General features: G+C 60.6%; 4 protein-coding genes across 4 annotated transcripts; all 4 read right to left on the bottom strand.

The window, feature by feature from the left end:
• Nucleotides 1-137: 137 nt before the first annotated feature.
• SDRG_14855 (hypothetical protein) lies at nt 138-1,684 on the bottom strand (the record flags this gene model as incomplete). The annotated part of the gene is made up of 4 exons (XM_008621013.1): nt 138-380; nt 434-884; nt 931-1,385; nt 1,436-1,684. The coding sequence occupies 4 exons, from the start codon at nt 1,682-1,684 to the stop codon at nt 138-140; spliced, it is 1,398 nt and encodes a 465-aa protein (XP_008619235.1).
• A 572-nt stretch (nt 1,685-2,256) lies between these two features.
• SDRG_14854 (hypothetical protein) lies at nt 2,257-4,592 on the bottom strand. Its single transcript, XM_008621012.1, has 5 exons — nt 4,341-4,592; nt 3,390-4,292; nt 3,095-3,333; nt 2,612-3,044; nt 2,257-2,560 (listed from the first exon to the last, which is right to left on the bottom strand). Exons 1-5 carry the CDS (start codon nt 4,575-4,577, stop codon nt 2,324-2,326), a joined length of 2,049 nt encoding a protein of 682 aa, XP_008619234.1. The 5' UTR covers nt 4,578-4,592; the 3' UTR covers nt 2,257-2,323.
• A 490-nt stretch (nt 4,593-5,082) lies between these two features.
• Nucleotides 5,083-7,585, bottom strand: SDRG_14853 (hypothetical protein). Its single transcript, XM_008621011.1, has 6 exons — nt 7,164-7,585; nt 6,661-7,112; nt 6,168-6,615; nt 5,879-6,117; nt 5,403-5,835; nt 5,083-5,354 (listed from the first exon to the last, which is right to left on the bottom strand). The coding sequence occupies exons 1-6, from the start codon at nt 7,482-7,484 to the stop codon at nt 5,130-5,132; spliced, it is 2,118 nt and encodes a 705-aa protein (XP_008619233.1). The 5' UTR covers nt 7,485-7,585; the 3' UTR covers nt 5,083-5,129.
• A 234-nt stretch (nt 7,586-7,819) lies between these two features.
• On the bottom strand, nt 7,820-10,026 carry SDRG_14852 (hypothetical protein; the record flags this gene model as incomplete). The annotated part of the gene is made up of 6 exons (XM_008621010.1): nt 7,820-8,087; nt 8,132-8,552; nt 8,596-8,834; nt 8,889-9,339; nt 9,386-9,840; nt 9,889-10,026. The coding sequence occupies 6 exons, from the start codon at nt 10,024-10,026 to the stop codon at nt 7,854-7,856; spliced, it is 1,938 nt and encodes a 645-aa protein (XP_008619232.1). The 3' UTR covers nt 7,820-7,853.
• Nucleotides 10,027-10,460: the final 434 nt, after the last annotated feature.

The following is a 10,460-nucleotide window of genomic DNA, read 5'->3' as shown; positions in this document are numbered from 1 at the left end:
AAAGACGGTCGGGCCGCGGATACAAACTTCACCACGACCCTTGACCGCAATGGCTGCCTCGCCTTCACCATGCACTGTGTCGGTGACGTTGTACCTAGGATCGTGTGAGATTGCTGGTTGTGGACCAGCCAAGATTCTTACCCCATGTCGGGCACGGAGACAAGCTTGACGTCGGCCGTCACCATGGGCGAGCCAACGGTACCGGCGTCGAGATCACGAAAGTCAGTCAAGTTGGTCGCGCCCGTCGTCTCGGTCTGGCCGTACAACTCGGTGCACGTGCAGCCGAGGAAGACGCGGAAGAACGAGAGCACGTGCGCCGGAAGCGGCGCCGCGCCCGTGGCCAAAAGCGCACAGCGGTCGAGGCCCAATTTAGCCTTGAGCTGCGAACGTGTGCGCTTCGTTAAGGTATTTCCCAGAGGAGCTGCGGTTGTACCTTGGAAAAGATGAGCGCGTCGTAGACAGCGTGGGACGTCTCGCCCTGCGCAAGGTTGGCGAGCTTGGTGTTGAGCGCGGTCTGGAAGAGCCAGGCCTTGACGCCACCGGCCGCCGCCGCGCCTTCAGTGATCTTGTCGTACATCTTGTTGAGGAGCCGGGGCACGGCGAGGAAGAACGTCGGGCGCAGCGCCTGGACGTCCTCGACGAGCTTGAGCGTGTTGCCTTGGGAGAAGCCAATGGCGCCGCCGAGGTAAACGTAGGCGGCGTGCATCGTCTGCTCGGCAACGTGCGCAAGGGGCAAAAACGACAGAACGCTCGGCTCCCCGTGGAGCATGGTGGCCACGGACGGCGACATGCAGAGCTGCTCGACCATGCCGTAGCGCACGGCGTTGAGGTTGCCGTGCGTGATCATCGCACCCTTGGGATCCCCCGTCGTGCCACTCGTGTACCTAGCCCATACATGAGATATCGGGTTCGTTCAGTCGCCAACGATACATGAGCATGCACACATCGTCGGGCTTGGCCGATGCCGGCGGTGCCTCCGTCTCCATGGCGCCGGCCGCTTCAATGTCACCGAGCGTCCAGAGCTGCAGACCCGCCGCCGACACGCGCTCGGCGAGCGACGCCTCGAGCACCGTGACGTCGGCGAGGACGATGTGACGCAGTGTCGGTGCGCCAGACGCCTTGGCGAGGAGGCTCTCGACCTCAGCGCAGGTGCAGACGACGGTACCCACGAGCGTTTGGTTGAGGATGTACGTCGTCGACGTGGCGCCGAGCGTGTCGTAGATGGGCACAACCATCGCGCCGGCAAAGAACGCAGCGTACTGCGAGAGCACCCACTCGGGTCGGTTCTTCATGTAGATGCCGAGGAACTTGTGGCCTTGCTCCGAGGCGTCGACCATCTTGTGCTTGAGGAGGCCCTTGGCAAGGTTCTCGATACGCGTTGCGCACTAAAGAAAAGACGATGTCAGAGAAGAGAGTCGCGATGACATGCAAATACCTCGCCGTACGTCTGCCATACGTACGGACCCGCGGCGCCGTCGGCATTGATCGGGCGGTGGCCGAGGAACGGGCGGTTGGGGTGCGCTGCAACCGTCTTTTGGAGGCTCTCGATGAGCGTCATGACGTCGAGCTTGGACTCTTGCGAGGCCAGGTTCATGTAGATGGCGCCGTCGCCGCTCGCAGGTGCCGGGTCGGCGCGCGAGTACATGGCCGGGGCCTCGAGGCGGTTGGTCGGGCCGCACAACATCTCGCGTCTCGTTCGTGCAATAAGCAAAATGGCGAGCGGTGTGGCTTGTTTGAATAGCGCCACCTGGTGCTCGGCTGGGGTTCGTGAGCAACTACTGCGAGGTGTAATGGTATGACGTAGACGGCAATGGTTTACGTTGGCGAGCAATATGGCGCCGCGCTTGTGGCATGTGGTAATGACATCTGCGAGACATGTGCTACGCAAGCTGTCTACAAGTGAAACCGTCGTTTTGTCGCATAGTGTAGACTTGCGAGTACCCTTGCGAGAGAGCTCAATTAGGACCGAGCTGGACTCGTGATTGTGTCATGTTGGATTCGGGCTAGGACTAGGATGGGCCGCTGTCTGCGCAGTGGCAACGCCTTTCCGTAGGTCGCCGTTGGCACCTTTGGTCATTGACACAATTGATCGTATTTGCTGCTTGGACCGCCGTCGTTCTTCTACTGCGAGCCTCGATGCTAGCCAGGCCTCATTTCACGGCTGACACGTAGAGCGTCGTCGATACAGGAGACTCGGCGTTTTAGTATTCGCAGATGGTCTTCAACATTGCACATGGGTCGCACGAAAACGCAATCGTGATGACGAAGGGGCAATTTTTTATAGTACGTCCTTATATTACGACATGCAGACACTCTTGCAAACTCAGAGCTTGGCTGCGTGACCGGCGACGACCGAGACGCCAGACGCGTAGAGCGCATCGATGCGGGAGGCAAAGGCGCGCTTAGCGTCGTGGCGCTTGAGCTTGAACGTCGGCGTCAAAAGGTCGTTCTCAACCGAGAACGGCGTCGGGTCCAGCGCGATGGCCCGCACGAGCTCAAAGCCGAGGAGCCCGTTCTCGCGCCCGACGCGCTGAAGGTCCGAGAGCACCGCTTTGGTCACCTACATGCCGCCACCATAGGATTCTTGGGCAATAAGAATGGGTCAACGCACCGCTGGCGAGTTGCACCAGTCGAGAAACGAGCCCGGGACCTTGAGCGTCGCGGCGAGTGGAGGGAGCGCCGACTCTTCGGGCACGATGATGGCCACCAGACTCGCATGGAGGCTATCGCCATAGACGAAAGCTTGGGCAACGAGCGGCGACGTCTGCAACACGTTTTCAATCTTCTCGGGCGCCACGTACTCGCCCTGCGCGAGCTTGAAAATGTTCTTCTTGCGGTCGACGAGCTTGAGTCGGCCGTCGGTCGTCCAGACGCCAATGTCGCCCGAGTGCAGCCAGCCGTCTTCGTCGAGCACCTCGGCCGTCTTCGCCGGCGCTTTAAAGTACCCGGAAAAGACGGTCGGACCGCGAAAGCACACTTCACCGCGACCCTTGACAGCGATGGCCGCGTCGCCTTCACCATGCACTGAGTCGGTGACGTTGTACCTATGTTGATCATCGTCTGTGAGCTCGAGTACTTCGATCGATACGAATACTTCATGTCGGGCACTGAGACGAGCTTGATCTCGGTCGACACCATGGGCGGGCCGACGCTGCCGGCGTCGAGTTCGCGGAGGTCGGTCATCGTGGCCGCGCCGCCTGTCTCGGTCTGCCCGTAGAGCTCCAAGCACGTGCAGCCGAGCACGACACGATAGAACGAGAGGACCGTCGCCGACAGCGGCGCCGCGCCCGTCAAAAGAATTTCGCACCGGTCGAGCCCCAGCGCCATCTTGAGCTATCCGGATCAATGTATCAGTCCATCAAGTCTTATCCGGAAGTGCAAGCTCGCACCTTGGTGAACACGAGCGCGTCGAACAGGCTGTGCGTCTGATACCCTTGGTTCAAGTTGGCGAGCTTGGTGTTGAGCGCGGTCTGGAAGAGCCAGGCTTTGACGCCACCGGCCGCGAGCGCGCCTTCCATGATTTTGTCGTAAATCTTGTTGAGGAGCCGGGGCACGCTGAGGAATATCGTCGGGCGCAGCGCCTGGACGTCCTCGAGCAGCTTGAGCGCGTCGCCCTGGTAAAAGCCAATCGCACCGCCAATGTAGATCATGGATGTGTGCATGCCCTGCTCTGCGACGTGGGCCAGCGGCAGGAATGAGAGCCCGCTCGGGTGGCTGTTCATGACGTTTGTGAGCCGCTCGCTGCTCCGGAGCCGGTCGAGGATGCCGTGGCGCACCGCGTTGAGGTTGCCGTGCGTCATGGGCACGCCTTTCGGGTCGCCCGTCGTGCCGCTCGTATACATGAGCATCGCCATCGCCTCTACGCTAAGCGCTGTCGAGTCGATCGGCTGGCTGCGGCCATCCGCCTCGAGCTGCGTCAGCGTAAATAGCCGGAGGTCGCGCGCCGCCGCGGCTGCAACCAGAGGCCGCTCGAGCGACGCGACGTCGCAAACGACAATGTGTCGAAGGTGCGGGCAGCGCGGCGCGCGCTGGAGGAGCGTCTCCACCTCGGCGGACGTGCAGACGACGGTCGAGAGGCGGGTCTCGTTGAGGATGAATTCCGTTGATGTCGCACCCAGCGTGTCGTAGATGGGCACGACCGCCGCGCCGGCGAAGAACGCTGCGTACTGCGAAAGCACCCACTCGGGTCGGTTCTTCATGTAAATGCCGAGGAACGTATGGCCGTCGTCGGTCGGCTCCAGCATCTCGTGCTGCACAAAGGCGGCTGCGATCGCTTGGACGCGCGCATAGCACTACGCATGCATCTCGTAGCATCCAGTGCGCCCAGGCGAGCGACGTACCTCTGCGTACGTTTGCCATTGGAATGGGCCCGCAACGCCGAGCGCATCGATGGGCCGGTGGCCCAAGAAGGGCGCCGTCGGGAACTGCCGCGCCGTGCGTGCGAGGCTGCCGATAAGCGTCATCGCGTCCAGCGGCGCGGCGCCCGGCAGGCTGCGGTAGACAACGTCGTCGCCCTCAGCGATCTGCTGCGAAAAGACGGCCGGTGGCACGATGGCGTCGGTGGTCCAGCAAGGCATCTGCTTGGGTGCAGGTGGCTTCAAAAATGACGAGCAAAATTCTACAACCGCCAAGATACTCCTCCACGTATGAGTTACACGGGCCATTGCGTAAACGACCTGGAGCAAGGAGCGGCGATCTATACCGAGCGCAAGATCGTTCTGGGACGCACGACTGAAATCGACGCGGTGAACTCATCGCCGACCATCCCCCTCCGCCTCCCAAGCTCCGGTCGCGGCGACTGGCGAGCCTGGTCGGCCACCAGATGGTTCCCTTTCAAATCTTTATCCGGATAGCCGAGCCAGCAAGGAGCAAATAGGTCGTCGCTTGGTACCGATAAGTTCTTAATGCTGCAGGATGCACTTGCGTAGCCTATGATCCGAGAAGCTGTCCAACGACGGCCGATACATACGTGCTCGAACACACGTGCAGGCGATGTATCCGGACCACGTGGCGTCGTACTGCAACTGCAAGCGCCCGCCGACTTCAAGTCCCAGAACCAGATCACGTCGTTGCGACGAGAGGTCCACATGACACAGCAATCTTGTCCACATCACAGTCATGACGACAGACTAGGCTTGTGCGGCCTTGGCGCCAACGCTCGTATACATGGCGTCGATCTGGGGCCGGTACGTCTTGGCGGCCACGTGGCGCTTGAGCTTGAGCGTCGGCGTCAAGAGATCGTTGGCGACCGCAAAGAGCGTCGGTTCGAGGTGCACGGCGCGCACGGTCTCGAAGCCGAGGAGGCCGCCCGCTTTGCTCACGCGCTGCAGATCGGCGAGGACGACCTTGGCCACCTAGTGCATTCCATGAGCACAGACGTAGAGCTAGATATCGAACCGAACCTCGGGCGACGCGCAGTAGTCGGCCACCGAGCCCGCGAGGTTGAGGGTCGCGGCGAGCGCTGTCAGCGCCGCTTCGTCCGGGTTGACGACGGCAACGAGGCTCGCATGGAGGCTGTCGCCGTACACGAACACTTGGGCGACGTACGGCGAGGCTTGGAGGACGTTTTCAATCTTCTCGGGGGCGACGTACTCGCCCTGCGCGAGCTTGAAGATGTTCTTCTTGCGGTCGACGATCTTGAGTCGGCCGTCGGTCGTCCAGACGCCAATGTCGCCCGAGTGTAGCCAGCCATCGGCGTCAAGCGCCTCGGCCGTGCGCGCAGCGTCCTTGTAGTAGCCACCAAAGACGGCGGGGCCACGGACGCACACTTCCCCGCGCCCGCAAACGATCATCGCTTGGTCGTCGTCGCCGTGCTTGGTGTCGTCGACGAGGTAGCTAGTAGGATGGTAACTTACATGACGTTGTATGGGACGATTACCCCATGTCGGGCACAGACACGAGCTTGACTTGGCTTGTCACGAGCGGCGGACCGACGGTGCCGGCGTCGCACTCGCGGTGGTCGGTCATCGTCGAGCTGCCGCTGACTTCGGTCTGACCGTACATCTCAAGACACATGCAGTTGAGCAGCACGCGGTAGAACGAGAGGACGGGCGGGGCGAGCGGGGCTGCGCCCGCAAAAAAGAGTTCGCAGCGGTCGAGCCCAAGCTTGGCCTTGAGCTACAATCCGAATCTGAGCCGCGCGAGCCGGAACACTGCATACTATTTACCTTGCCAAACACGAGGCGGTCGTAGAACGCGTGCGACGCGTACCCGCGCTCGAGGTTCGCGACCTTGGCGTGCAGCGCCGTGACGAAGAGCCACGCCTTGATACCGCCCGCGCCCATCGCCGCCTCCATGACTTTTTCGTAAATGCGGTTGAGGAGCCGGGGCACGCTCGCAAAGATGGTCGGGCGCAGAGCTTGGAGGTCGTCGAGGATCTTGAGCGGGTCGCCCTGGTAAAAACCGATCGCGCCGGCCGCATGAATCATGCTCGCCTGCAAATTTTGCTCGGCAATGTGGGCGAGCGGGAGGTACGAAAGAACGCTCGGGTGGCTCTTGAGCATCCTGCCGACGCGGCCAAACTCAAGGCGGGCAAACGTGCCCTGGCGCACCGTGACGAGGTTCGTGTGCGACAGCATCGCGCCCTTGGGATCGCCTGTCGTGCCGCTCGTGTACCTGGCTCCAAATCAGATAAAATTGTCGTGCATAAGATTTGAGTACATGAGAAGCGCCATGGAGCTTGGCGAAATGGGCACGGCCGGCACGAGCGAGACCGCGCCCGCGGCTTCGACTTCGGCCAGCGTCCAGAGCCGGACATCCAGCGCGCCGGCGCGAACCACCAAGTACGCTTCGATTGTGGTGACGTCGGCGAGGATGATATGACGCAACGACGTCACCGATTTGGCCTTGGCGAGCAAGCCTTCGAGCTCGGCGGAGGTGCAGACGACAGTGGTCACGCCGGTTTGGTTGAGAATGAACTCGGTGGAGGTGACACCGAGCGTGTCGTAGATGGGCACGACCGCCGCGCCGGCGTGGTACGCTGCGTACTGCGAAAGCACCCACTCGGGTCGGTTCTTCATGTAAATGCCGAGGAACTTGTGGCCGTCGTCGGTCGGCTCCAGCATCTTGTGCACGACGAGCCCCGACGCAATGCACTGGATGCGCTTGTAGCACTTCGAACAGATCGGTCACTGAGCGACAATCTTGTAAACAAGCAGTCCTACCTCGGCGTACGTCTGCCACGTGAACGGCCCCGCGACGCCGTCAGCGTCCACGGGTCGGCGGCCGAGGAACGGCTGGTTCGGGAAGGCGTCGACGGCCTTGAGCAGTTGGTCGAGCAGCGTGAGCTTCTCGAGGGTAACGGGCTCTCCACGGTACGTGTAGATCGCGCCGTGGCCCGGCGTGGCCGAGGCGTCGTCGATCGTCGAGTACATGTCGAGCGGCAAGGTCGGCGACGCCTTGAGCGCCTGGTACAAGCAGCCGCCGAGGGCCAGCGTGATGAGCGCGGGGATCGCCGCCGGTGCGGCCGCAAACTGGAAGACCATCGTGTCAAAAGCGGAATGACGCAGACCACCCACACGCTGGACAGCCCCACCGTGCAAGCTACTGCCAACAAGGCGCTGATTGGGTCGGTTCAGCAACTTTGCCAGACAGGCGCACCTTAGATACTAAAACAGGTGCTCTTTATCCGTGTCACAGGTGCTTCTTTCGCATTTCGTGCCCATCTATATGGCCAGACACGACACGGTCTCTTGGTTTCGCTTGATTGGTATAGCATCAAGCGCACGTAGGCAATGCGACGAGCCTCTTGGGCTTGCGCCGAAACACTTTCGAGCCCAGAGCCAGATTCACCAACGTTATCAAGACCGCCAGATAAAAAGCTGGACTCTGATTGGCTGGTTTAAACGGCAACCTCAACCCAGCGACGCAACGTGGGTGACGTCACCGCTGGACGCATACAGCGCGTCGATTATCTTGGCGTAGACGACCTTGGCATCGTGACGCTTGAGCTTGAATGTCGGTGTGAGCAAGCCGTTCTCCGCCGAGAAAGGCGTCGGCTCGAGCAGCACCGCGCGCACTGTCTCAAAGCCGAGTAGACCCTCCTGCTTGCTTTGCTTGGTCAAATTGGCGAGGACGGCGGATACGATCTAGCGCAACCATCAGAGACCAGCTGGTGAATTGAGCCATATACCTCGGAGTTGCGGCACCAGTCGGCCAACGACCCATCGAGGTGCAGTGAAGCTGCAAGCGCCGAGAGAGCGATCTCGTCGGGGACAATGATGGCAACGAGACTCGACCGGAAGCTGTCACCGTAGACAAACGCTTGATTGACGAGGGACGAAGACTGGAGGACGTTCTCGATCTTTTCTGCGGCCACGTACTCGCCTTGGGCAAGCTTGAAGATGTTGGTCTTGCGGTCGATGAGCTTGATGCGACCGTCGGCTGTCCAGACGCCAATGTCACCCGAGTGTAGCCAGCCGTCAGCATCAAGCGCCTCGGCCGTCTTCTCGGGTTCCTTGAAGTAGCCTGAGAAGACTGTGGGGCCTCGAATGCACACTTCGCCACGCCCCTTGACGACTTCGTCACCGTGGCGCGTGTCACTCGTGAGATACCTAGACAAGGTCAGGAAGGTCGGCGAGTTTTGGGATGACATACCCCATCTCTGGCGCTGAGATGAGCTTCATCTCTGCGCTCGTGAGCGCAACACCGATGGTACCCGGGTCAAGATCGGAGAACTCGGTCACAGATGCAATGCCGGCGGTCTCGGTTTGCCCGTATGCTTCAACGCAAGGGCGACCGAGCACGACGCGCCAAAAGTTCATCACCGACGGGGCCAGCGGCGCGGCCGCAGAAACAAGCAAGCCGCACCGATCAAGACCGAGCTTCGCCTTGAGCTAGTTCGTAGGTATGCGCATCAACCTCCGTCACAAGTCGGTGAGCCCACGCACCGGGTTGAAGACCAGCCGATCGTAGAACCAGTGGTCAAGGCGGCCTTCCTTGACACCGGCTAGCTTGGCGTCGTACGCAGCTTGGAAAAGCCAGGCTTTAACACCACCAGCTCCGAGCGCAGCTTCCATGATTTTGTCAAAGATGCGGTTGAGCAGGCGCGGGACGCTAAAGAAAATAGTCGGGCGCAGCGCCTGGAGGTCGTCGACAATCTTGAGCGGACTGCCCTGGTAGAAGCCGATCGCGCCGCCGTGATGGATGACGTACGCTTGCAGCTGATTTTCACCAACATGAGCGAGCGGCAAGTACGAAAGCATGACGGGGCCGGCGAGGTAAATGGAGGCGACCGGCTCAAAGGGCAGAATGCGGTCGTCGATGCCGGGAAACAGCGCGAGGAGGCACGCGTGGGTCAAAAGCGCGCCCTTGGGGTTGCCCGTCGTTCCGCTCGTATACCTACAACAAAGCAAGTAAGCACCGCCTCACGGTCCTTGGTCCATACATCAAAATGGCCACGTCAGTGCACGCAACACTCGCAGGTGGCTGCCGTGCCACACGGCCGGTCTCCTCCAGCGCCTTCAAAGTTGTCACGCTCAGGTTGTGAGTTGTTGCTGCCGTCGTGATGGCCTCGCTGGGCTTTTCCACATCACAGAGCACGAGGTGGCGCAGCTGCGGCGCTGACGCAGCCTTCTCCAACAAGCTCGCAGCTTCGACTGACGTGCAGACAACGGTTGCGAGGCAGGTTTGGTTGAGGATGAACGTCGTCGACGTCACGCCCAGCGTGTCGTAGATGGGCACGACGGTTGCGCCGGCGTAGTAGGCCGCGTACTGCGCCAGGACCCACTCGGGTCGATTCTTCATGTAAATACCGAGGAGCTTGTGGCCATCGTCGTCGGACGACGCGATTAAATCTGAGCTCAAGAGCGCTGAGCCAATGGCTTGGATACGCTCGTAGCACTAGAGCACGGGAAATCACCAACAAGCATACGTCTTGGGACTAAGTACGCTCGCATACGACTGCCACTCGTAGGGGGCGGCGTCACCATTGGCGTCGACAGGGCGGTGGCCAAGGAACGGTCGCGTCGGATGCAGCCGCGCGGTGCGAGCTAAGCTCTGGAAGAGAGTACTCACAGGGTGGTCCATTGCTGGCAAAATCGGTAACGTCGTGAATATTGTTTGCTGGTTTTGTATAAAGCGCCCGTCCTGTTGATTGCGATCGTGTGCACGAGTGCACCCACTTGAACAATTCTACATCATTGGGTATCTGGTGTAGGCTATCTGGTCAAGGGTCAATAATCTGATTATTGACCATTGATCTGGTGTACACTGGTCGCAGTTGAAGTGCTCGAGATCTGTGTTCCTGGATTCCTGGACAGACGCGTGGCATCCACGTGTTAGATTGGCCGAGAGGAATATTTGAGCGCAAAGATCACGTCCGCCATCAAAAGCTTCAGCGCATTCATCTCGCTGCTCAAGCAGCCTCCGGCGACGTGAAGAGCTGAGCATTTCTCGGGTTTGCGCTGTGAGGAATTCGATTCGAGCGTCGTATTTGCATGTCCTGATTCGATTCAACCGCC

Source organism: Saprolegnia diclina (genome assembly GCF_000281045.1).
Source record: "Saprolegnia diclina VS20 unplaced genomic scaffold supercont1.79, whole genome shotgun sequence".
NCBI lineage: Eukaryota > Oomycota > Saprolegniomycetes > Saprolegniales > Saprolegniaceae > Saprolegnia > Saprolegnia diclina.
The sequence above is the reverse complement of the archived record's forward strand: the minus strand, read 5'-3'. Positions and strand labels throughout refer to the sequence as shown.